The sequence below is a fragment of the Penicillium cataractarum genome (genome assembly GCF_028827025.1).
Source record: "Penicillium cataractarum strain IBT 29864 chromosome Unknown utg000001l, whole genome shotgun sequence".
Classification (NCBI taxonomy): domain Eukaryota; kingdom Fungi; phylum Ascomycota; class Eurotiomycetes; order Eurotiales; family Aspergillaceae; genus Penicillium; species Penicillium cataractarum.
Window position 1 is genome coordinate 5,493,937 of NW_026622737.1, and position 24,982 is coordinate 5,518,918.

The 24,982-nt window shown below is 49.8% G+C and overlaps 12 protein-coding genes across 12 annotated transcripts; 4 read left to right on the plus strand and 8 right to left on the minus strand.

Annotated features, from left to right (window-relative positions):
- Window positions 1–49: 49 nt before the first annotated feature.
- abp2 (putative ARS binding protein Abp2) lies at window positions 50–2,412 on the plus strand (the record flags this gene model as incomplete). Its single annotated transcript, XM_056694884.1, has 2 exons — window positions 50–706; window positions 760–2,412. 2 exons carry the CDS (start codon window positions 50–52, stop codon window positions 2,410–2,412), a joined length of 2,310 nt encoding a protein of 769 aa, XP_056561613.1.
- A 335-nt stretch (window positions 2,413–2,747) lies between these two features.
- N7496_001954 (uncharacterized protein) lies at window positions 2,748–3,177 on the minus strand (the record flags this gene model as incomplete). Its single annotated transcript, XM_056694885.1, has 2 exons — window positions 2,748–3,099; window positions 3,155–3,177. The coding sequence occupies 2 exons, from the start codon at window positions 3,175–3,177 to the stop codon at window positions 2,748–2,750; spliced, it is 375 nt and encodes a 124-aa protein (XP_056561614.1).
- A 962-nt stretch (window positions 3,178–4,139) lies between these two features.
- N7496_001955 (uncharacterized protein) lies at window positions 4,140–4,605 on the minus strand (the record flags this gene model as incomplete). The annotated part of the gene is made up of 3 exons (XM_056694886.1): window positions 4,140–4,329; window positions 4,378–4,430; window positions 4,498–4,605. The coding sequence occupies 3 exons, from the start codon at window positions 4,603–4,605 to the stop codon at window positions 4,140–4,142; spliced, it is 351 nt and encodes a 116-aa protein (XP_056561615.1).
- Window positions 4,606–5,080: 475 nt separating this feature from the next.
- N7496_001956 (uncharacterized protein) lies at window positions 5,081–5,983 on the minus strand (the record flags this gene model as incomplete). The annotated part of the gene is made up of 3 exons (XM_056694887.1): window positions 5,081–5,251; window positions 5,417–5,502; window positions 5,737–5,983. The coding sequence occupies 3 exons, from the start codon at window positions 5,981–5,983 to the stop codon at window positions 5,081–5,083; spliced, it is 504 nt and encodes a 167-aa protein (XP_056561616.1).
- A 2,252-nt stretch (window positions 5,984–8,235) lies between these two features.
- On the minus strand, window positions 8,236–8,525 carry N7496_001957 (uncharacterized protein; the record flags this gene model as incomplete). Its single annotated transcript, XM_056694888.1, has 2 exons — window positions 8,236–8,292; window positions 8,391–8,525. 2 exons carry the CDS (start codon window positions 8,523–8,525, stop codon window positions 8,236–8,238), a joined length of 192 nt encoding a protein of 63 aa, XP_056561617.1.
- A 715-nt stretch (window positions 8,526–9,240) lies between these two features.
- N7496_001958 (uncharacterized protein) lies at window positions 9,241–9,754 on the minus strand (the record flags this gene model as incomplete). Its single annotated transcript, XM_056694889.1, has 3 exons — window positions 9,241–9,411; window positions 9,459–9,581; window positions 9,647–9,754. 3 exons carry the CDS (start codon window positions 9,752–9,754, stop codon window positions 9,241–9,243), a joined length of 402 nt encoding a protein of 133 aa, XP_056561618.1.
- A 707-nt stretch (window positions 9,755–10,461) lies between these two features.
- N7496_001959 (uncharacterized protein) lies at window positions 10,462–11,390 on the minus strand (the record flags this gene model as incomplete). Its single annotated transcript, XM_056694890.1, has 2 exons — window positions 10,462–11,238; window positions 11,304–11,390. 2 exons carry the CDS (start codon window positions 11,388–11,390, stop codon window positions 10,462–10,464), a joined length of 864 nt encoding a protein of 287 aa, XP_056561619.1.
- Window positions 11,391–12,627: 1,237 nt separating this feature from the next.
- On the plus strand, window positions 12,628–13,620 carry N7496_001960 (Ribokinase-like protein; the record flags this gene model as incomplete). The annotated part of the gene is made up of 5 exons (XM_056694891.1): window positions 12,628–12,906; window positions 12,957–13,115; window positions 13,171–13,232; window positions 13,290–13,400; window positions 13,449–13,620. 5 exons carry the CDS (start codon window positions 12,628–12,630, stop codon window positions 13,618–13,620), a joined length of 783 nt encoding a protein of 260 aa, XP_056561620.1.
- Window positions 13,621–13,894: 274 nt separating this feature from the next.
- On the plus strand, window positions 13,895–15,033 carry N7496_001961 (ribosome biogenesis protein BRX1; the record flags this gene model as incomplete). Its single annotated transcript, XM_056694892.1, has 2 exons — window positions 13,895–14,130; window positions 14,193–15,033. 2 exons carry the CDS (start codon window positions 13,895–13,897, stop codon window positions 15,031–15,033), a joined length of 1,077 nt encoding a protein of 358 aa, XP_056561621.1.
- An 818-nt stretch (window positions 15,034–15,851) lies between these two features.
- On the minus strand, window positions 15,852–16,809 carry N7496_001962 (Rab family GTPase; the record flags this gene model as incomplete). The annotated part of the gene is made up of 5 exons (XM_056694893.1): window positions 15,852–15,973; window positions 16,050–16,130; window positions 16,197–16,586; window positions 16,714–16,726; window positions 16,789–16,809. 5 exons carry the CDS (start codon window positions 16,807–16,809, stop codon window positions 15,852–15,854), a joined length of 627 nt encoding a protein of 208 aa, XP_056561622.1.
- A 469-nt stretch (window positions 16,810–17,278) lies between these two features.
- N7496_001963 (uncharacterized protein) lies at window positions 17,279–21,452 on the plus strand (the record flags this gene model as incomplete). Its single annotated transcript, XM_056694894.1, has 3 exons — window positions 17,279–20,341; window positions 20,405–20,757; window positions 20,810–21,452. The coding sequence occupies 3 exons, from the start codon at window positions 17,279–17,281 to the stop codon at window positions 21,450–21,452; spliced, it is 4,059 nt and encodes a 1,352-aa protein (XP_056561623.1).
- Window positions 21,453–22,472: 1,020 nt separating this feature from the next.
- N7496_001964 (putative ATP-dependent Clp protease) lies at window positions 22,473–24,396 on the minus strand (the record flags this gene model as incomplete). Its single annotated transcript, XM_056694895.1, has 2 exons — window positions 22,473–23,869; window positions 23,940–24,396. 2 exons carry the CDS (start codon window positions 24,394–24,396, stop codon window positions 22,473–22,475), a joined length of 1,854 nt encoding a protein of 617 aa, XP_056561624.1.
- Window positions 24,397–24,982: the final 586 nt, after the last annotated feature.

Sequence of the window (24,982 nt, forward strand, 5' to 3'; positions counted from 1 at the left end):
CGCCCCCGCGGCCGGGTCGGGGAGTTGTCGACTCCTTAAGGGAGTTTCAATGGAGAACACCTTCCCTGTTATGATGAACTCCACTGAGCGCCCCAGCCAAAGCGGCATAGGGTCGTCTCAGATGGTAATCCAGCAGTATGCACGATATCCTACAACATTGGAGTCCACTCTCCAGAGCGCATCCTCATTGGGGAGTGCTCGAAGTCAACTTGAAACCCACAGGTCGCCGCCACTGCATCGTAAGGGCACACCTCGAAGCATACAGTCTTCTCCACGGGGAATGCGCTCAGCACTACCCCCATCATCAACGGCTCGGTCTGGGCCGTCCATGTCGCCGCCTCTATTTGATGCCATACGTCATTCTCCGATGAAAGATGCAGCAGATCAAGCCGAGTCTCGAACCCTGCCATCACGGGAGGTGACTGACGAAACCATTGATGATGCTTACGTCTTGTTTATTCTATATTGCAATCCCAATGTACCTTCTTCTGTCGATACCTCGGAGCTTCGCAAGACATTTCGTTGCCCTCCGCGCAGTGATGGCAAAAACTTTAGTGTTTTTACTCTGTACGAACTCATCCGGAAACTGGATAACAAAGAGCTCAAGACTTGGATCCAACTGGCAATCGAATTAGGTGTCGAGCCGCCTTCAATAGAAAAGAAACAGAGTACGCAGAAAGTTCAGCAGTATGCTGTTCGACTAAAGGTAGGGCCTATATCTCCTCTTCATGGCGTATCCCATCTCTAATACTCTTCCAGCGTTGGATGCGCGCCATGCATGTCGATGCTTTCTTCGAGTTCTGTTTGGGTCACCCTCATCCATACTACACTCAGCTTCCTCCCTCAGGACCGTTCGTCAGCGAGTCCCGCGATGGCGTACCGCTAGAAGAGGACCTTGCTCTCCGAGCCTTGGTTCCACAATGGAAGCCCAAACGTGGCCGGAAGCGAGCGGATGAAAGAGAGCTCGAGGAAGACAAAGCAGCCAAGAGACCACAGCTGGATACATCGGTAGCCGGCTTGCAACCACGCGCCTTTCCGACACATAACATTCCTTTTCCTCAAAGCGCAATTCCCTTCAGTGCCTATCCGACAGAAGATGATCCCTGGATGACAGCATCATCATCATTTCCACCACCTGGTACTTCAGACCAACAGGGCAATGATTTACACTGGAGGCTCACCGAGCGTGAGACCTCGCCTGCGGGCTACCCCCAGTCTGCAATCATTCCCAGAGGAACTCAACCCTCAGAAGCACTCATGTCCGCCGAGCCACGCTCTGCAGTCACTCCATCGTCTGGAGAGAAGACTCGCGCCCGACGTAGACATGGACCGGCGGTCTCATCTGCTTGGCCGAACAGCAATGGACCGATAACTGGAAAAGGTCGCGGAAGGCCACCTAATAGGACCTCGACGTCCGGCTCATTTTCCACCTTTCAAGTCAACTCAAGCCGGGATTCCTCTCAAGTTCCCCAACCTCACGTTGCTCAAGCTTCTCCACTCGTTGTTAATGAGGATTCTTCCAATGTTGTCTCAAACTCGACCTTCAACCAATCATCGGTACCAGTCAACCAGGGACGACCGGGTAAACTTCAGTTACAGGTCCCGCAACATCAAGGTGCTCCCGTGCGGCTTGCCACCCCTCCAACACTTCTTGTCAACGGTGTCAACGGTGCGCTTGTCCCTCAAGCCCAAGGGCCAAACCAATCTCAATCAGCCAATACCCTTGACAACGTCCATCACATCGGCAGGTTCGCTGAACACGAGGTAGCCACGACTGACACGAGAATCCCTTTGGATGATATCATGCGTACGCTATCTAATGAGCTTCTGCATGCACGCATCACAGGCAGACCCACTACTATAGCCCCACAGGAGGCCCGGGTTCTGGCGTCTGCTTTGGTCATAAGTTTGACCAATATTTACTCCCAATTGCCCTCTTCCCTCCCGTCGACATATTTGGCCTTCCAGCTTGGCATCGGCCATCATTTCGGCTTACCGGGTAGCGGCCAAAATATGATATCTGTGACGACTGAGCACGCTTCCACTCATACAACTATGGCCGGTAAACAGGGCTCCTCAGAGCCACTTAATGCAACACGATATACAGTCTCGTTCGAGTATAATGTCTCCTCTCGTTTTACTCTACAGGTGGTGCTTGCGAATAGCGATACAGGCATTTCTTCCACTCGGACCTTCAACCAAGGTGCCATTGCTCCTCACAACCCCAATGAACTCGACCATGATGATACTGTGCCTGATTTTGGAGATGAGGATGACGATTTCGATCACGCTGTCTCGGATACTACTTGGAAACAACGCTATATGAGACTCCGAGCGCAGATGCAGAAGAAGGAGCGGTCATTATCCCAATACAAACGCAGAATCGTCGAATCAGTCATGGCGGATATCTGAATGACATTGCACGATGATATTTTCGGGGATCATACCCTGTCTTCACATACTTTTGTCTGAGCGTTCTATCTCTTCTTTGATACGATACCCATCTACACCTTGTTGTCAACTACTATATGGACTTTTTTCTTGAATCTCATCCTCGGGCACTTCTATTACACGCGCCATATTTCTACCTGTACATGTTGAACGAAAGATGATGACGTAGGAGCGCCTATGGCAGGTGTCTACATAATGACTGGGGATATCCTGGCCTTCTGTTGCGTCTTTTTTTACTAAAGACAGGCCACAGGTCCACGTGTATGTCTGACTGCCCGAAGCCTCTGCATCATCGATTAAGACTCTGAAAGCCGTACACGAAGAGCCGTTGAGCGCGATCCATCAAGTAGAAAAGCCACAAATGCCATTTCGCGGCTCTCAGGAATGTATAGCCACCAGGTTGTGTATGCCTCCGGACATAGCTTCTTCTCGAGCGACACTGTACTCCACACCTCATCCCCGGGATTCTTGGTCCCATCTCTCTCCGACGAATTGATGTGGTTTTGCTTGAGGGTCTTCTCCGCCACGGCTGTAGTGTTCGGTCCAGCTACGGACGAGCTTTGTTTCGGTGAATTATGAGCGTCCTTCTTCTGTTGGTATGACATGTCCAGGCCGTAGGAGCTCAGTAGGCGTTCGTATCGCTTGACACTAGATTGTGTCAGCTAAAAAAGACCTTTCAATATATCCTGGGCAAGAAACTTACGCCGTTCCCTCAGTAAGCGTCATCTTCTGCGTAAAGCCGCTGGAGTCGATCTAAAGTAAGGAGTTTTTTAGTGGCTTTCTGGTAGTGTACTCAGTGTAGAGGGATGTGCACCTTTCCGAGCCTTTTTTCTTTTTTATTCATAATCAAGTTGATCATGAACCAGACTTGCTCCTGGCTAAGAATGTTCATGGCCGTTGGTGGGTATTTCAATAGTGCCTTGTCGAACTGTGAATTCGTTGATAGTGGGATGTCAAAGGCCAAGACAGGTACATGTGGAGGTTCAAACATGGGAGTGGAGGGAGTGAAAACGTCTCGAGAATGAGATAAAAAGAGAAACAAATCAATATGGGGAATAGCAAGTATATCAAAGAGAAAGTGGTTGTATAGACTGCGCTACATGGATATCATATCAATAAGAAATTCGGCTATGAGTGTACGGTAGAGGGGCACAAAGAAGAAAGAAGAAGCATCCCACACTTTATACTCTATCTCCAAGTAATGTAGGTTTGTCTTTTACCAAGCAAGCCGGCTCTTTGATGCAAATATGCAACTAGGCTAAACAATGTTCTTTTCGTGCCCATCTTCCATGAAGCTTTTCATGTTTATGTTATCGCTGGGACGTGCTGAACTACGGCTTCTCAATTTTAGAACCATGTCTCATATTCTTTACAAGGCTACAATGGTAATTACGTAAATTCGAAGGGGGGCTTAGACTTATTTTTTACAAAACCATCGGACGAAACGGTACTCCTCTGTTATGCATTTGTGCTAGAAACAGGGGAGAAGATCATGAAACAACGAAAAAGCGTGATCGGACTGGAAAAGAACCCTCTGCATGCCCGGGAATGCGGACGAAGGGGGTGTTGAAACAGAAAAATGAAAATGCCAGTCAGGAGAAAACTGCAGCAACGAAATCGAGGCCCTAGTTCCTCCTCTATTCTCAAAGCCGTGTGAACGGGCACTGAGAGCCAGGCATCTCATTTGATCAGACCTCCTTGTCTGCATCCTTCTCTGGGCTTGGGCCCTTGCGCTTGGAGACCCCCAGCTTCTTCGTCGGGGTACTTGCGCTTCTAGCGGCGCTCTTGTGGCCAGGGCCAGGGGTTGTCACTCCCTGCTTGGGGAGGTAGTGAGTGGTGAGCCCGTAGGTACCCAACAGCCGCTCGTATCGCTTCATGCTATTCTCGGTTAGATAGGAACAGCGCAGAGTGAAGCGAGTAACTCACGCGGCTCCCTTGCTCTTGATATCCATCTTCTGGCACAGGCCTGCCCAGTCGATCTAGATTGGATTGTATGTTAGTATTTTCTAGACAGTTTGTCTGGCGCGGGTGAGAGAGGCAACATACTCCGTCGAGTTTCTTGGCCTGAGTGCTCATGATCACGTTGATCAAGAACCACATGGGATCCTTGGGCGAATCATCGACGTTGCCCTTCTCTTTGCTTGGGGAGGACATGATCGCGGTAGTCTCTTGCGTTGGTAGTAGGTGATGCTTGGATTCAAGATGGGTATGGTTGTTGATGGAGGTTCGGAGTCCGAGGAGCAGGGGAGGTTGAAGAAGCAAGAAAGGTGAAAGACGATGGGGGATTGCGAAAGAAGGATAGTGAGTAGGATATCTCAGGATGCGCATAAGCTAGTTTATTAGTGGATTCGAATCAAACGGCCTATTCTGGGTAATCGCGATGTCGTTTGCCTAAACTCGCCATGGCTCCCGCCCGTTTTGGTCGTGTCCATATCAGAGTAGTTGAAAATTGGTAATATCTGGCACTATGCACTGCTGTCACTCGGCTGATGATTTAACGAAATAATCACGAACTTTCGGATAGTTAGAGAGAGGCTATGCGAGTGGATGAGCTTGATGGATATGTGTGATTGGCATTTTGGTAGGCAATTGTGCTGCCAATGACAACTATAATTGCTCAGAGACCAGTTTAATGTGCTGAGGAGGATGCAACATTATTGTGCTTCTGTTTCGAGGCCTTTTTCTTCAGGGTTGTGGTATTCGGTGCAGTCACAGAAGAACTTAGGGCTGCAGCGGACTCGGCTCCCTTCTTGGGCCAGTAGGACATATTGAGTCCATAAGAGCTGAGAAAATTTTGGATCTACGTTTTGTTAGCTTATTTGAACAATAATATCCACCTCGAGCATCTTACGCAGCATTTTCCATCTTGATTCCCTGTCTTTATGAATGCATCTCAGTCGGTGCGGTGTGTAGTAATGTCAGCTGTTGTATCAGGTATGGGCAGACAGGGCTGCAAGTGCCATACTTTGCCGAGTATACCTGACTCGGTGTTCATTATCCAAGTGATCAAGAGCCATGTGTCGTCTTCCTTGAGATCAGGGTCATCGTGCTCTGTAAAGGATATATTGACCGTCCTGTGTGGGTAGATATCGCTGTGGTCTTACAGTTTGACAAAGGCACAGCGTGGATTGCCGGAGCTTCCATAGTTTCGTTGATGGCAGGTGCAGAGGATTGAAATGGTGGATAAAGATCAAAGAGAATACGTGAGGATATCTGGGCACCAGGAGGAGGGATTCCTCGCGGCGAGATAGCTTCTTATTCGAAGACTAAGTTCATCATACTCACCGGCAGCATAAGCGAGCTGCGCGGATATCTCAATCCTCGGCATATCCAGCCATCTCATTGTTGTCAAGGTCGTCACGCTTTCGCGTTTTCGATTCGCAGTGCTACACTGATCTGGAGCCAACTTGGGCCATCGTAGCATGAGCTGGCATGACGCCGTTGATTCTGGATTCGGGGGCTCAATATTGAAAGCAGGAACGGCATAGAACTGGTCTAGCCATTTGCGCGCAAGCCGGGCGTGTAAGGCCATCGGACTCCATCTGTTGTTGGCGAGAATCCACGACAAGTTGGCCTCCTCAAAAGCCTAACCTCCACCTCCACGCTCTGCGGTATTTCCGCGCTGTATGGTTTCGCAGACTTTGGTATCATCAATGGCACTGTCATATCCTCCAAATCATTGTGCTTTCGCTTGGATGACTTGTTCTTCGGGCCCTCGTCGCTAGGCGCGGCCTCAGTCGAGGTTCCCTCTGGGCTGGCTTCCAAAGCTTGCATGCCCTTCTTGAGAAAAAACGACATACTTGGACCGTAGGAATCAAGCAGGCGCACGTGTCGTTTTACGCTAGGCCGGGTCACTCTCTCTTGTTATGACGATTCCTGTTAACCTTGGATGTCTACTTGAACTGGGAAGAACATTAGTAATATGCTCCTTACCCCGGTAGCTTCGGTAGCACACCTGTATGGATCAATTGATGACTTCCTTGAACCTAAACCCCACGCGCGTTGATTATGAACCACCATCTATTCAAGACTGGGTGCGGATTCGTATTTTGGAGGGGGTGTCATACTTCTCCCAGTCTCCTCCCTTCGGTATGCAAGACAAGATTGAGAACCAAGTTTTATCGTTGTCGAGCTTCTTTTCGGTGTTCTTGTCTTCCTTCGTGGACGGCATTTCCAAAGTGTTCAGGATGTGTATGGATATTAAGATGCTCTGAATCACAAAGATAGAGTGTTGAGATTGGTGACAGGGAGGAAAAGGGGATGATGAACGCAAGAAGTCGGCATCTTCATCCGGTACAGTTTAAGTTGTGTGTGCTGTAGTTTCCCAACCTAGCAGGTGGCATTTAGCATTTGCTTTAGACCACATAATATCACGTCTCGCGTTCGACTCCCGATCTTGAAAACATCATACTGGCTTAGCTGTATATGTACATGAACACTATCGGCGTCGGTTTTAGTGGGAAGTCAGGATAGGCATGTTGATCGCTATACCACTTTATCCTCTATAAAGTATCAAATGCGACAAAGAGGTTGCAGATCCTGAGCCAAAAAAGCTCTTCACAAATTGACTTGGCACACCGACCACAAAAATTGCATTTTCTGCTTTGATATTGCATACTGCCTGGAAATAAGTCATGCCTACCACTCTTGGGTCGTGCTTGGCTTCCCACCCGATTTCAGTGAGTCCAAATCGGTTATTGGGGACATTCAGTAACGTATATGATATAGTAAAAGGTTCTTCGATATACCAACTCGAGAATATAGTGTGGCACATCGTGTGCATACTCGGTCAGGCAGCTTGATAATGGCGCATTCAATGGTCACGATGGTTCAAATGCGAACACTAGAGAACTGTGAAGGCTAATAATGGCTTTCGTGAAACCTGTTGATGAAGGATATGATGGAATCAGGGCCTTTTATTTCTGTATACAAATTTTATAGAAGATACACGGAGGTTTATGGTGGGTGTGGCAGAGTGGAGCAATCAGGCCCTTATGACTACCTATTTGAATGGTTCTCCCGGGACTCGTGATTGGGGTCCTAGCATTGGGAAAGACATGGGAACGTACCGACACAAGTTGTGCCAAGGATCAAACTACCGGAAAGGTACTGAAAGTTCCACTTTCCGTAGAGACACTGGGGAAGGTTCCTATTCCTGAGGGAGCAGATTACAATCAAGCTTAAGGAATTATGAAGCAATCCTCAAGTCAAAAATGGATGGATCGTTTAAACCGCATTACACATTTGGGTCTTTGAAATCGATTGTGTGTCTTTGTTAGATACAAAGAATGAATAGTCGGACATGAACAAATGTAACTCGATAATCCTTTCGCAGGCATGAAAAGCCTAGTCTCCACATAGCTGTTCAGGAACTTGGATCGCAAAATTCACCAGAAGATCGTTGTCATCAAACGTACAAATTGAATGAGCAGACACACCCCGAAAAAGCCTCGTCACTAGGTTCTCGTTCGCATGACATTGTGTATTGTTATGGGCCGTTGTGAGTGCGGCATCGTCATCGAGGGCCAGCCTAGACCTCATCTGCATCATCCTCGGAATCATCTGGGGTCTCAGTGGGCGCACGCTTGCGCTTAGCTGACTTGCGCTTGGGAGTCGGAGTGCTCGGCTCGGCTGTAGTCGAATCTTCACCAGGGGAGCCTGCAGCTTGGCTGGCCCGGTTAGGAGCAAATGATCCCGTAAGCCCGTAAGAGGCGAGTAGACGCTGGTAGCGCAGCCGACTTGGGTAATTCAGCATCTCTGAACACGGCATTCAAAAAAGGGGACCTACGCTGCCACCTTAGTCTTGATATTGAGCTTCTGGGCGACCCCTTCGAAGTCAATCTAGAGTAGAATAAATGTTAGTGTCGTCAACCAGTGAGACAGGCCTGTCAGGAGAAGTAGGGTAGAGAATTCTGTTTATGAAGTTGGAGGTGTCATACCTTCTCAAGCTTGCCACTTGCGGTCTGCATGATGCAGTTGATAAGGAACCACGTTGTATCCTTCTCCGGGACCTTCTCCTTGCTGTCCGGGGACTTAGGAGACGGCTTAGCCGGCTCGGCTGGAGCCTTAGCCATGTTTGCTGGGGCGGACTTGGGTGTAGATGGAGTCATCACGATCAAGAATATTTGGAGATTGTTGGTTAAATGTGAAGGGTGGTGAAGAAAAGAAGAAGAAAAATAGGAGGGGGGAGAAATAAAAAGACGAGGATGAGGGAGAGATCGGTGGAAGGCAGTTCCGGAGTTTGCTCCAGCTCAGGAATACGGTGTGGCAGATATCAAGTCTCTGGCCCAATCCCTCATCTACGAGATTTCAAGCAGCTCCAGTAAAACTTAGATATCAATGCAACAGGAAAGACTTGACAGTGGAATGTTGCCATATCGCTAAGCCGTATCATGTCACTTTGAGGGAGTCTCAAGTACAACTATAATCACAGAGTCTGCCGTTGGGCATAATTTCTCTTCGAGCATCATTGATCTACGCATGGAGAATTCTGTGGGCTTGATCAAAATGGGCAAAGAGTATTGACGGGCTTGACTAAATTCTGGCTCCCTGTATGTGTTGAGCAAAGGAAGTAAATGACAACCCATGGCGTTTGAAATATTCATCATCACGCTCGCTCAGTGCGAATCTACTACACCGGCGCTAAATTTCAGGCCACCCCTGTAGCAATGAGAAACCATGTCTGAAACTGCAAGGAAGGGGGTGTTCTGCAGATGCCAATTGTTAGTTTGGAACGGTCAAAATGAGTATGTTGTATAAGGTAAGACGTACCATAACCATGGAGAATATCTAAGCTTCATTCTCGCTGGTCTTCTCTGCGTCACCGGTGTTCTCGTCATCGGCATTTTCAGAGTCTTCCTTGGGCTTGGACTCCTCGGCAGGCTGGGCCTTGGGCTTGCGGCCGCGCTTGGCACCCGGCTTCTGCACCTTGGTAGGGGAGCCCTTGGGGCTGGCAGGGCCCTAGAGAAAATTAGTCTGTATTCTCAATATCAGGCTTAGATACTCACATCACCACGGGCGTAGGAGAGTTCAACCCGGAGGTTGTACTTCTTCTTCAAAGAGCTGAAGCGATTTCCGGCAGACTTGACATTGCCATAGCCCAGGGCCTCGGCAACGGCGCCCATGTCCACCTGGAATATCATCAGAATGATTTTCTCATTCAGAGCTTTAATCTCAGTGAGTCGGTTTTGCATACCTTCTTGGAGTCCGGGTCGATGTTCCGGAGGCACATGGCCAGAAACGCATTCTCCTGATCGACGCCAGGCTCAGCGCCCTGGGTGGTCTTGGCAATTTTTGGAGGCATTTTGGATGAGTCGTAGGTAGTTGAAAGTATGGAGAGTGTGGTCAGAATTTGAAGTTGTGTGTGAAGCTTGAAGTTGGGAAGTGCGAATGATGAAGAAGAGGAATGTGGGAGAGGACAGAAGGAAGGAGGGAAGTCGAGGGGAGAGAAGAAGTGAGAGCACAATTGCAACGGAGATTGCCGGGGGGACGATGAGATCCAGTCCTCAAACTCAGGCCCGTTCACTTTTCCCTGTATGTCTAGAACTGGAAGCTCTCAACCTAAGTTCAGGATCACCTATGCTGTAAATTCGAGGCACTCCGAGGACCAGGTAATCTGTCCCCGTCATGTACTTGGGTATCTTCGGAAACTCATTCATATCATGCGCACATAGAATTAATACCATCTACCAGCCTACCACACTTTGACTGGCTCTTCAGTATCTGAGACTAGAAAACTTTATGTCCACTATCACTACTTCTGTCAAATCCGCAGTATCAAGCTAGAAATACCTACGTCTGTCTCTTTGGATATTATAGGCTTTAAGGTAGAGTGGGCTCATTCAAATTTGACGAAACAATGTCGAAACTTCATTAGAGCTCAATGATTATAACTTGATTGCATTTTTAAGGTCATTTGCAACGGGAGCCTTCAATCTTTTGTCTATGGAAAACCCATCCCCTAGTATTCAACATTTAAAGCAATGCTAGGGCCCAACTAAGTTCAAATCCCTACATATCAATGCAGATCTTATCACCCGAGGCTTGTTCCGTCTTAATTTCCACAGTCTCGACAGTCTCCTCGCAATGCTCTAGCTCCTCTTTGATCTTCGGCGGGGAGGGTGGAGAATCGTTTTGCTGCTGTGGGATTGGCTCCCATGTTATGACCGGGCCGCTAGTGAAACCAGGTGTCTGGGAGGGAAAGTCTGGCATGTTGAGATCATGGGACATTGGAAAAGATGGGCAGGTTGTGAAACTCAATGGAGTTGACGTTGGCATTGGGGCATACATGCCCGAGGCCAAAGACAGTGGCACACTGCTCGCAATGTCTCGGGGCAGAGCTTCGTGGGAGATTGGCTCATAGTGATCAAGATACTTGGGTGGCATCATTTGCGGGGACGGCATCATTTGGGGAGATAGCATTGATGAGGCTGGAGACATGACTTGTGGGAATGGAGAGTAAAAGTTGTCTTGTGGGTTGGTCATGCCTTGGATGCCATGGACATTCGGGGTGCCGGGCTCGTATTTGACGAACGGGTTGGGGTTGGACTGGAATGGTGACCCATTTGGCTCGAGTTTTGGCACAATTCCCGATTCCAGGAAGGCTGGGTGTGTCATTGTCGGAGGCGCCTGCAGATCTCCCTTCAGGTCGCCCTTGACTCCCTTCTTGGAGTTCTTTTTCTTGGTCACGGGAGGCGGATCTATCTGGTTCTTGAATCGCGAGTAACGCATGCGTGCAGCATGACCGTTGGAGATTTCAAGGTCAGATGCAACCTTGTTCCAATCAATCTAGACATTGGTGAGCATTGTTTCCAGCCAAAGGAAAAAGAATGAAACGAAGAGGATGGACTCACATCTTTCAAGCTCAACTGTTTGATAATGGCATAGAGAAACTTTGGTGTCGGGCCTTCCGTGTCCAACACTTTGCTTCGTTGACCCATGATGAAGGGTCTTGGAGTAAAAACGTCGCCAAGAAGAAGAGAAGCCCCAGCCCTAGAAGATACCTTAGCTGGTAGGAGATACCAAAAGTAGATAGCTGTTCAGAACCCTGTGCACCACCATGCACACCAGGAGACGGATATATATCTATCTCAGAGCATGATGACCTGACAAAGCCAAAGAGAATATTTTTAATGTCACGGACATTAAAGCCCACTCCATGATATGGGGTATCATGATACCAAGAAGCAGCCTGGAGTTTGCCTTTTAGAAGGAAGTGCGGTCAGTGGGGCCTGCACTGAGCCAACCCAACGTCAATGGAAGGACCTCCCTGTATGTTTTCTGTCCGTTGGACTCCCTCCACCATGTGTGATCATAAAGAATAATAGATAAGTACACATTGCAGTGATTATAAAAAAGCCTCTATCAGAATGCATAAGTTCTTTGGTCTTTCCATCAGAAGTAAACGATCCCTTGTTATAGATCTACGAAGCCTGACGTGCCTGTGCTTGCCCTAGCAGCTGCATGAACAATCGGTGCTACTCACATAACAAGAAAGATCGTAACCAGAGTAAACTAATCTAAAAAGTAATAATGATGAACCTTACAGTCTGATGAGTAAATTAAAGAAAAGGAAAGGTACGGAGAGGTAGGGAGCCCTAGCTGTTCGACATGGTCGAGCTAGCCATTCTAGACTGCTGATTGGCTGTCCGGAGATTTACTCATACGCATCGAACATTCCCAGCATGAACGGCTGAAGCCATGGCAATGGACATGAAAGAGTTCAGCCATGAAAGACATTAAGTATTGTCCGGTACCAAAGAATGAATCTGAATGACCTTGAGGTCCCGGACATGTTCACATTCTGACTAATCTGTCGGGTCTGCCCTGCCCCGCGGCAGGAAGTGGACCCTAATGCAGTTCATGCTCGAGGCGACTGTACCTTGCGGAGATACACTCGTAAACAGTCACAATTCTCAAGTCGCTCTAGTTTTTGACTAAGACTTGGTCAGCATGTTGGTCGCAATAGGGGCATGCTATCTGGATACTATCCTGACGTACATTGAGTACTTCGCTTCCCCGACTTTTTGTATTAATACTAAACCATCTGTCCCTCACAGAACGCAGTATTACCCAGGAGAGGATGAAAAATTGCGAGCAACCAATGTAACTCGTCGGAGGGGTGGCAACTGTCCGAATACGCTCGAAGTAATACAGCAATTGATATCCCACGAATCCATGGATCGGGAGCTCCCATTAGCCCTGATCACAATCTTGTCTGCCAAATCATCAATCGCCTCGCAACAGATCCGAACTGCGTTTGGACCACGCGTCAACTTGGACCACTGTATTTACCGAGAGGGATTTGAAGAGCCAGCTTCATGCTACATCATCAAAAGCCAGTCCACTGGCAGTCGCACCATTGTCAACTATAACAACCTCCCTGAGATAACCCTGGAAGAATTTATCGGGGTAGCCAATGAGCTAGGTCCAAAAGCTACTTGGTTTCATTTCGAGGTATGATTCGCGTGAGACAATCTCGATGCGCACTACTCATACTTGGACAGGGTCGAACGCCAGAAATGACCCTCCAGTTTATCCATTATCTACGAAAACAATATCCTTCCATGAAAGTGAGTGTCGAGGTTGAAAAGCCCGGCCGGTCGGGTCTTCAGAAACTTGCCGAGGAGGCCGACGTGGTTTTCTACTCGAAGACATGGGCTCAGGTAAGCGAAAGCTCTACGGGTGACGGCTCTTGAGATGTCACTGACACCTACATAGGATCTTGGATATAGAACGGCAGAAGAGTGTTTACGGGAGCAGTCCACACGTGTACACAAAGCGTGAGTATCCCCCGACTTGGGCGGACTATATGGGCGAATGGCTGAGCAGATATCTAGATCATTGCTATTTTGTACTTGGGGCGAAGATGGAGCCAGTGCCTTGGAACCAAGTACTGGAAACTTTGCAAATGTGGCAGCTTACACAACAGAGAATTTCCAAGTTGTCGAGTGAGTTTTTACTTCAGAATGGAGTGGAGGTATGCTGATGAGTGATAGTCCGATTGGCGCTGGTGATACATTCATTGCGGGAATGCTGTATGCTTTGAACTGCAAAGGCAAGGATTGGGACCTTTCTAAAAAGCTTGTATTTGCGAACCGGGTTGCGGGCATAAAGGTGTCCCAGGAGGGATTCGCGGGTCTAGACCGTGTATTCGCATCCTTTGTATGAGGATGGTTGATTCTGTGGGTCTATTGAGTGTTGTCGCTAAATCATGTTAATTATATTCGAAGACAGGCAAAGGTATTTTCTGCGTATGAATGTTTATCTCTTCTGGGACAAGGAACAACTGGATGTGCCGTTGTGGAGCGGGAAAGGGGCGATAACACCACGTGACCTAGATCGTTGCGGGCCTGGCGGTGAGAGACAAAAAATATTCTGCCACCAACTTTTCTCGGAAGCTTCTGCATCGAACATACCTGCTGCTCAGCATTCACACATCACAATGGCGGCAGTTTACAAGACAGTTTCTAAGAAGAAGGCCCGGCAAGTGACCGAGGATATGGATGAGGACTCTGATATCCCCATGGATGAGCTCCTCGAGGATGCCGACGATACCACCGACAGCGAAGAGGAGGATGAAGTGGAGGACCGCATCGCTGAGGCCAGGAAGCAGCTTGCGGCTGGTTTCATGCCCAAGACTCGTGTTCTGATTTTGACATCGCGTGGTGTCACACACCGGTCAGTATTTTCTCCCAATGCGCTTGGATATAAGGTATGACACTTGCTAACCATACTCATAGCCACCGACACTTGATGTCCGACCTTTGCGCTCTCCTCCCTCATACCCACAAAGAGACCAAACTCGACACTAAGAAGAAGACCGCTGGCTACAACCTCCTGCTGAACTCTCTCGCCGATCTCCACTCGTGCAACATGATTTTCTTCCTCGAGGCCCGCAAGAACGGCCAAGATCTCTACCTTTGGCTCTCGCGCCCGCCCAACGGTCCCACCATCAAATTCCACCTGAACAACTTGCACACTATGGGCGAGCTCGGCGCTGGTTTCGCAGGCAACTGTCTGAAGGGTGGACGTGGTATTGTCGTTTTCGATCGGTCATTCGACGAGCAGGGTCCCGACATGAGTGTCCCCGGTGCTGAGTACCGCGGCCTGGTCCGTGAGATGCTGCGCGGGATCTTCTGTGTCCCCAAGCGCGGTGTCAAGGGCATGAAGCCCTTCGTTGACCGCATTATCGGTGTTTTCGGTGTGGACGGCAAGATCTGGATTCGCGTCTACGAGATCCGCGAGTCTGAGGGTGGTGCCAAGAAGAAGGACGGCGAGGAGGCTGCCCCGAAGGCCAAGGACGGACAACCCGAGGTGTCTCTGGTTGAGATCGGTCCTCGCTTCGTGTTGACCCCTATCGTCATTCTGGAGGGCAGCTTCGGTGGCCCCGTCATCTACGAGAACAAGGAGTATGTCAGCCCCAACCAGGTCCGTCGCGAGGCTCGGATGGGTAAGGCTGGCCGGTACGCTCAGCGTCGGGAGGTGCAGACCGATCGTATCACCAAGCGGACGGATCTGGGTCTTTCGGACAACTCTTCGCGGAAACCCGATGCGCTAGAGACGAGGAAGTTGTTCGCATAGAGGGGAGTGGCTATTTTTCATGTGGGCCATTCTGATGGTTCGACTATTTTGTATATTTGGGCGACGATATCATTCATGGTCTGCTTAGGCGTCAGGGCAATATCTCGTAAAGGTTTATTTCAAAAAAGTATTTTGCACTTGATTGTATTTCCGTTTCCTTAGAATATTTTACATCACCATAGCTCTCCTCGTTTGGCCAAGGTCCATTCTCGCTGCCAAAACTTTATTCCCAGTCTTCAACGGGCAAGTTAAAACCCGCGGTGGAGCTGCAGGTGGGCCCGAGGCGTCGTGGCAGCCATCTGGACCACCGATAGGACCAGCGCCCCCCTGATTGGAACTGGAATTACAACCTACAGACTAACAGGAAAATATTTCATACACGGCCAGTAATTTTGGGGAATATGATGATTGTCCAGGAAAGGCTTTCATACACAAAACCACGCAGCCACAGTGACGCCCAACCCATTTCATTGCACCGGCGACCTTAACAGACCAACGGGAGGAAAAGAGCAGAAACAAATCTGGTGGAAAAGGAATCAATTTAGGTGGAACCACCCAGAAGCACAAGCACGCATTAGAGAAAAAAAAGAAGAGATGAAGTTGGAGAAGAAGAAAAGGAGAAAAGGCAAAGATCCGAGGACTGGGAGCTAGGTCTGGGATTTGGCAGCTCCCTTCTAATCCTCTCAGGTTTTCTACCGTATCCAGATCCTGCCGGTGTATCGTCTTCGCCTCAAATTACAGACTCCATCACAGATCATGGCCATTTCAAAAGTCACATTGTAAAAAGAAGAGTCGTTGCAGTCCGTTTCGTCGGCCCTTTAGCAGCAGCCCTGCTTCTGCTCGTTGGGCTGCGGGGTGAAGTCGATAGTGCGGCCCACAGGTGGGTTCGTGCTCGACTCGCCAGAGTCCAGAGCCTTGCTGGAAACGATGCGGTAGATTTCTGGGGGGAAAGTTCCAGTTAGTTGTTGCCTAGACAAGGGTCTCGTGCCAGGATCTAGATCGAGGTGTTGACCTACCTGTGAGGATGTTCTGGAAGGCAAGTTCGACGTTGCTGGCGTCAAGGGCGGAAGTTTCGATGAAAGAGAGGTTGTTCTCGCCTGTGGAATCAAGTCAGCCCTCGTGGCCTTCCCTTACACCTCATCGTGGGAAATTTAAAAACATACTGGCAAATTGCTTGGCCTCCTCGGTGGGGACCGCACGAAGGTGTCGCAAATCGCTCTTGTTACCGACCAACATGATGACGATATTGGAATCGGCGTGATCCCGCAGCTCCTTCAACCACCGGTTGACATTGTCGTAAGTCTGGTGCTTGCTGATATCATAGACGAGGAGAGCGCCGACAGCGCCACGGTAGTAGGCCGAGGTAATGGCACGGTAGCGCTCTTGACCAGCAGTATCCCAGATCTGTGCCTTGATGGTCTTGGAGTCGACCTGGATTGAGCGAGTCGCAAACTCGACACCGATGGTGGACTTGGAGTCCAGGTTGAACTCGTTGCGGGTGAAACGGCTCAGCAGGTTGGATTTACCGACACCCGAGTCTCCGATCAGCACCACTGTTCATATGGTCAGTATCGTTGTTTCTAGACCCATGTCATATAGCGGAGAGTTGTAGCAGAGGCACGGGTGGGCGGGCGGAGGGGACAGGTGAGGCGAGGCGATATCCGCGCAAGGCAACGTTACCTTTGAAGAGGAACTGAAAGCCCCCCAGTCAGCAAAAGCGAAACACAATAGTGTGCAAAGGGGGTGGGAACATACATCATATTCGTCGTTGGCCATATTGAAGGTGGAATGGAAAGTCGGAGAAAATGAGGGGGGGAGTCGACGGGGAAAAAGAAACTGGGGCGAAGTATTGAAGGCGATAGGAGAGAGAGGTGATGCCTCCAGGTGGAGTGCCTCCTTAATGTCCGAGTCACGTGCGGGTGTTTGCCGCACGGCTCATCTAAACAAGACAACCAAAAAAAAGTATTTGTGAACCTCCTGATAAGGCATTTTCGGTGATTTGGAGCTTGGAAATCAGTTTGCTGTCATTTTGATGTTAAATAATCAGTGTCCAAATATCTGACACCCTTGCAGCTGTCGTTAAGCCAGTCGCAATGACCTTAGGGGACTTTTCTTTCATCTTGGACCTGACCCAAACATCAAACTCCACTACACGAGTCTTTATTCTTCTCGCCAGGAAATCACGTCTTACTTTCCTCGTTCCCTCTGTGGTGATCAAGCTGCCGATGCCGTAATCCTCACCATAATGGAGGCAGACACGGAGATGAAGGATGCCGCCACGCCCTCAGATGCCGATTCCCTGGTATCTACTGCCCCAAGTGAGCAAGGCTCAGAATATGAGGTGGAAGAAATCCTCGCCGAGCGCGTTTCAAAACGAACGGGCAAAAAGAAATTCTTACTAAAATGGGCTGGCTACCCCATGTATCGAGCAACATGGGAGCCTGCTGAAATGTTCCTGCAGATGGAAGACGCCATCCTCAGATGGGACGAGAAAAGACGGAGGGTCAGAGCAGGCACCGATCGACCATTCGATTTAGACGGATGGAAAAAGGCTCTCAAGGATCGCGAACGAGAAACTCAAAGACGCAAAGAAGCTCGCCAACAGAAACGTGCGGAGAGGGCCGCACGGAAGGCTGCCAAGCCTCCTCGTTCGAATGCACTTCCCTTTTCTGCATCTCGAGAATCTTCTCCAGATGTGCCACTCATTCGGGCCAATGCAATTCAGGGCTCAAACTTCGACAAGTCTTTCCAACGGTCTGGCTCGCTCGCCTTTGACAAATCGTCTCTCTTTGTCTCGGCCGATGACCCAGAGACAAAGAATCACTCCAATCAGAACACTCTAGCATCTTCGACACCGACAACAGCTCAAGCTCTACCAGGCACATCCTCCTCTGGTCCTGCGAGGCCCGATGTTGGGCCTCCAAATTCGTCTCTGTCAATCAAAGCTGTCCCAGGTGCCTCCAAAAGCACTATCCCACAGCCCTCCCAGGGCATTACTGTGACATCAGAGCAATCTCAGCTCGCTCAATCAGTATACTCTCAGCTTCTTCCCGAGGGCTCGAAAGCTGCACCGTCGGAGCAAAATAAACTATCTGATAAAGAGCCTAGCCAAGCCACTGATCGCATACCAGCAACTGGACCGGAGCCGACACAGCAGTCACAGTCTCAACGGCCAATGGCCTCATCCAGCCAAACTGTAAAGCAGTTGGCGTGGGGGCCCCTGTTCACGGCGTTTGCATCCAACAAGTCAAAGGACCGCGAACCCGATATCAGCCAGCTGAATCTTCGAAAGCCCTCCGAGTTTCCCGCCAGGGCAGCCGCAGGAGTGCCCGTCCCCTTTGCTAAAATGACTGCTTCGGATAGTATCCGACGGAGCTCTCAAAGTGGGATTAAAGCTACCACTACCAACACCTCATCCGTGTCTCAGGCCACTGCCTCCTCCGGAGTATCTCGAAAGGAGTCATCCGAGGCCATGTGCCCTCCCTCTTGGGCGCCTCGGGCCCCTCAAACAGAGAAGCCTGGTCGACCTCGTCCATCCTCTCCTCGTCGTTCTTCTCTGCCATTCGGGGACTGCTACCGACCGAGCAATTCTCGCGACAGTCCTCCCCCTCGGCGGCCTGGGCCTCGCGGAAGGTCACCAGAGTCCCGCCGGAGATCTTCCAGGTCACGCTCTAGATCTAGATCCCCTGGTCGCTGGTCTTCGGCCCGCGACCAGCGGCAAAGATCCCCAGTCGCACGTCGAAGATCTCCTGACTATTATCGACAATCCAATACGCCTTCTCCATTTGTAACCGTGACGCGTCCAAGATCAAAGGCACCTGCCCCAACTACGTCGTCGAGGTCATCTCCTCCTAGAAAATCTCCTCCAGCTACCATCACCCCTCCAACAACCGTCTCCAATGCCGGGCATGAGCCCAGTTCCCGAGTGAAAGACGATGATGCGCTGACTCTGTCATCTAAGGCTCCAGGTCTACCCAGAGGACCCCCGATGTCCGCAAAGGACCAAATCAAACGCATGCCGATAAGCAAGCCTTCCCCTAATGCCAGGTTGTTACCAAGTGGGTATTTCTTCAACCCCGGCGAAGTCCTGGCACATGTGTATTTCGGCAAAGCCAGGCATTTCGTTGGGGTTGTAAGGTTTTGTGGCCTATCGCCAGAAGTGAAAAAGGACCTCTTAGCTTTCAAGGATGCTACCCGGCGAGGCTCCAAATTCGAGATGTGGTTCCGGGATGTCACACCGGAACAGTATGCTGCTCTTTGTCAAATGGAGGACGCTGCGGGTGGGACCAACAGAGTCGTGCGCACTTGTTGGATGGAGGGCTTTGCTGATACCAATCCCGAGATATTCCACATGTCGGAATTCCTCCGCTGGGAGAATAAGGTTGGCATCTATTTCCCTCCAGGTAATAATGGCTATGTATGGCTTGCCTATTCCCCCAAGTCTCCTGAATTTGAGCATCTCACCCTGCCATTTCCCGAGATCGACCCTTGGGTTCCCATTCGTCTTGCTGTGCGATCACCTTTGCCAGATGCCCTGGATAGCATTGCTCTGGCGCAGCCAATGGGCCCTCAGCAGACCCAATCATCGGCGATGGCCATGGTGCCTTATGACCCGTCAAGAACGGGGGTGCGCGATTCACTCGATGATGCTGTTAGACGCCTGGCACAGACTTCTGGCCCTAGCAATCTAATCGGGTCTATGGATGCTCAAGGATTGTATGGTTCTCCCATCCAGAGTCCCATAGAACGATCTCCGGATAGACCTCCGGTCCTTGGACAAGAGGCCCAGGAGACTCAACTCGTGAGGCAGACTGCCCCTTGTCCGGCTACAAATGCCCCGGTGGACCCTCGCCTCAGGCGTTTGTCATCTATGGCGACTGTACAGCAGAGTCATCAGGGGCAGTCTCGATCGGCAGGAGATACATCCGGGACAAGCAACAATAAACACCTCCAGGTTGCCAGTATGGGAGCGCCGTCTGATCTTATGGACACCGCGCTAGACACTACAGTACCCACAAGCACGGCCTTAATCTCGACCACACAGAATGCCTCGATACAGCAACTATCGGATCCCAATTCCATGCTTGGAGAGTACTTCGAACGTCTCCAAATCACTTTCAAAGAACTTTCGTGCGTGAATGGGAAACCTGATGGCCCTCACGCGGACATGTTTTACCTCCACACCCCCGAAGGTGAAGAGGGCCAGAATGACTGCACTCTCCTCAAGGCGTGGCTAGAACTGAACGGGGCTATGATATGGTCCGATTGGGCGAAGTTTGTCAAAAACAGCAAATGCGGCGTGATTCTGGTACGTCCTCTTCCTGTAGTTTTTACTTATTTTCCTAGATCCGATCATCTAACGAAGCTCAAGTTTCACGAATCCTTCGGAAGGTACGATGCCCTACGACCCAATCTTCGGGATACCCTCGGCAGCTCGTCTATGGGCTTCTGGACATTCCGGATCTCGAGGCCGCTTGACTACCCGGATGTGCGATACTCCCAACAAGGAGTCTATTTTCAGCGTATTTTTAGCCGAGGTGGCGCCTACCTCTTAACTGAAGACGTTCTCGACTCTTTGAAAGAAACCATCGTCATTGTCTACTGGTTCTTCTCTATTCAGAAAAATAATCCAGGTCAATGGAAATTGGTCTGCTGGCCAAACCTGATGGAGCGCCTCGAGGAAAAGGTCGAAGATTCCAATCTCCAAAAAGATGAGCAGAAACTGTACGTTTCATATTGCCTTTTAATCCCTCTATCAAATAATAACTTTACCTAGCCTTTTCACACTCAGCTGGTTAATTAGGAGATGCAACTCCATCGATAGCCATCAGCCGGTCTATCAACCCGACAGCCTGGATCCCACGAACCTTGACAGCGCAAACAATAACATCCTTTCTCTCACCGTGGCCGGCTATGGAGAGCGCTCCGCAGAATCAAACCCCAAACTACCCCAGGATCTCACGCAGACTGAGCGCAACGCGGATCATCTCGCCGAAGCATTTGCTGGCTGGTCTATCGAAAACGCAGCCCGCCTACGGAGGTCCTATATCATCTCAAACTGCAAGAACGAAGTCTTACTCAAGCGATGGGGTTCCTGGGGCCACGTTATGTTCTTTAACGCGAGGGCCTTTATCGAAAAGTACAAGATCAACGTCAACGATACGCTAGAGCGTATCCACAACAAGCTGAATAAGCCAAAAAAGCCTAGCAGGCAACCCCAAACGGGGCAAATCCCTGACAAGGCCCATATGGACCTAGCTTCGCCGATTCAAACACCCCAGACTCCCTCGGCGGCGCGGCTTAGCGGCATCCCTACGCCGAGCGAACCGCATACAGATCCCTCCAATCAACCGAGACCAAGCGAATGGAGGCCGCCGCAACCACAAGGGGATCATAGTTATGCAGCGCCATATCGATGAAACGCTCCGGTCCGGTGTTTACCGCATTCGCATTCGTTTTTTGTTTCGCAATTTTCATGGGATATTCCAAACGTGAACATCATTAACATGATATCCTGGCGCAATTCAAGGTGGGCAAATGATACCCGAATTCCCTGTGCATAGGTACCCGTGGCGTTACGGGTTGAAACTGGTCGTATGGATATCTATATTCTACCTTTGTCTTTGTAGAACGTCCTCCTATATACCCCCCTAAACTTGCGTATGAACGTCTCTTTAGGCCGTCCAAGAAGTCCTAGTGACGCCTGTTAGCTATCTAGGGAAACGTATAGTTTTAAAAGCTATTTACTCTAGATGTGTAGCAAGAAACGCCTTATGTGAATACAGTGGACGCTAGTTGTCACTAATCAGATCCCTACCTTACGTAATCACTCGCTTTCGAGATTCCTATAAGCTCTATTTTTCTATATATAGCAACCTATATAGCGTTTCGAAGGATCAAAACTAGTATATAGATATCTACAATGTAACTTTATCTTCGTAGGAACATATTTTCTAACATATCCCCTCCCTCTGCGTATGAACGTCCGTCTGGTCGCTTTTCTGATAGGTCCTACCGATGTTTTCAAGCTATCCCGAAGATGGCATGGGGCCCCACTGAGCAACCAGTAGCGCGCGGCCTTAATTTGCCAAGACTTTTCTTTGTTCGAACTATACTTTCGCTTACGAGGCCAAATTCAGTCGAAAGTCGTTTCTTTTTTCCCAATCTGCGTATATGGAAAGGTGGTCTTGATACGTCTTCGTCTACCCTTGCTTGGTGGTAATCGAAGAAGACAGAAGAGAAAAGCATCATGCTCCGTGCTCGAGGCCAAATCTATACGAATTTACTTGTTTGATCGAAGGGGGCTCTCGGATTACGACATGCAACCGCTATTCGTCGTTGATGAAGATCATGTTCACTAGATATTTAACAAAGAACGCCTCAACGGAATGAACGAAAAATGCTTCCCGTGAAAGAAAAATTTCCACCCAATCAGATCTCTAACCAATTGCTCGCTTCCGGTATTCCTGGAAGTTCGATGCGTGTTGGGCGTTGTCGACATCAGGCTGCGCCTTTGGTTTCTTCTCGCTCTTCTTATCGGGTCGCATCTTCTCCTCCCATTCGCTCTCCTCCGCAGAGATCATAGCGTGGAATTTACCCCCCTGACCGCGAGCGAGATATATCGGCTGTTCTTGGCGGTCGGCCACGGCTTCAGTTACCAGAATGAATTTGATGCTGGACCCTGGGGCTTCGAACATGGCGTCGCTGAGGATGGTCTCCATCTCGGTGCGTAGGGCACGTGCCCCCGTGCCCATCTTGAAGGCATTGGCTGCGGTCTTATGTAACGCTGGCGTTGTAAAGCGCAGCTCGATGCCCGAGAGCGAGAAGAGGGTTGTGTATTGGGCTAGTAGGGAATTGCGGGGTTCGGTGAGAATGCGTAGAAGCAAGGGCTGTGTTAGTGTCGACAGGGCAGCGGTGACGGGAATCCTGCCAATCAATTCTGGGATGAACCCGTAACTTTGCAGGTCTGCTGGAGTCAGAAGGTCGAGGGCATTGAAATATGTTGGGTCGCTGCTTTGTGTGGTTGGAGATATCGAGGTGAAGAAAGGCAGGTGTTTCTTGTATAGCGCTTCTTCTTCGGATCCTGGTAAGATTGGCTGTGGCTCTTCAGGTGACGCATCAGATTTACCCGGTAGGCCACCCAAGGTCGATGATCCCCGAACTGGTTGGCCGAATCCCATCGAGCCACGCGAGATTCGGTCCATGACTACTTTGTGTAGCCCCACGAATGCGCCCGAGAACACGAACAGGATGTTGTCCGTGCGCACATTGTAGACTTCTCCCTTCGCCGCGGGAGTATTGTTATGCGGTTGGAAAGGAGTAGTACCCAGCGGACTATTTGATGGGTAGGAGTTTGGAGGACTGGTTGATCGAGGGTTCTTCTCCGGCTTGGCCTGCACTTGCACGGTGGTTCCCTCGATGATCTTGAGGAGAGCTTGTTGGACTCCCTCGCCGCCAACATCCTTGCCATGACTCACTTTGGCCGCCGCGATCTTGTCCACCTCGTCAAGCACAATTATACCTCGCTCCGCCTGCTCAACGTCATAATTTGCGGCCGCTAGAAGTCGGTGGACGCATGTTTCAGCATCTTCTCCAATGTAACCGGCTTGCGTGAAAGGTGTGCAGTCCGAGATGCTAAATGGAACGGATAGAACGCGGGCAAGTGTTTTCGCCATGAGCGTCTTGCCTACACCGGATGGCCCCAAGAGCAGGATATTTGATTTGTCGAGTTGTAGCGGGGATGTGTCGACCAGTTCGCCATGATCCAGCAGGCTATTCTGGCGGGGTTTTGTGGCCGTTGGGAGGCCAACGGTGCGTTGCTGTCCGGGAAACTCATCTACATAATTCCAATATGTTAGGTTAGCAAGTTCACTTTGGGGTTCCAAGGAATGGGACAGTAGACGCACCTTCCAAGGGATGACTCTCCAATGCCTCTCTCCGCTGCCGTTTCGCTAGGAGCTCTTCCGCTTCATCCTCGCGACGCTGGATCTCCTGTACTCGCTGATAGTGATTATAGACTGCGACGCTCAAAACCTTCTTCGCACGATCCTGTCCCACGACATATTGATCTAGGTATTGCTTCAGCACCTTGGGCGTAATCCTTGGGGCGCCAAAGGCTGGTGTGGAGCCTAGGGGTCCCGTTGTCGGTAATCCAGTCTCATAGCTACTGGTGAATGGCTGAGTTGTAAAATCTGACCGGTTAAATTGCGAAGAGGTTGGAAAGCTGTTGGAAGAACTAGAGAGCATGCGTGTCTGGCTGACGAACGATAGGTTCAGCCGACATCGGGCATACCGAACAGGCCGGACAGCCTCGCGATGCGCCCGGGCAAGAAGGAGCCGACGCTGGAGAGGCTGCCACAACATGGCCCAGAGACAGCAAACGGAGCAAGATTGAGGAAATGAGATAAATGCGACGAGGAGAGCGTGCGGAGGGATAAATCAGATACGGAGCTTTCCCCGCAGGAGGTGATAAAGCAAGTGGATCTTATCGGCTGAGTCATGGCGCCATCCGGCCCCGATCGGCTTCCGAGGACAAAGATCTATAGTGTAACGACAGGGAGTATTAGGTTATGAAATTAATAGAGGAACAACCGGTATGCGAGTATCACAAGGAATATCTTTATATACTGGCAGTACTCCCCAGACGAAAGATGAAGAACGTGTTTCTTCTGGTTGCAATAGTGGACAGTATGCACTAGATAAGCTTGGCCTCCAATCAAAGCCATCCTGCAGTACAGTAATGTCATTTGATTATTATGGTTGGGATTCTGCTTACTTGCTTACCTGCAACTAGCATTTTAGTATATTGACACTATTGAAATATACCAAGCCATTCATCAAGGGAACTCATTGTCTGACGGTAGATTGAAGCTGGTCGAACCATCCGTTTTTTCTTGTCAATGGTTCTGCATTTGTCAGAACATGCACAAACAATATGCACATAGAGTAT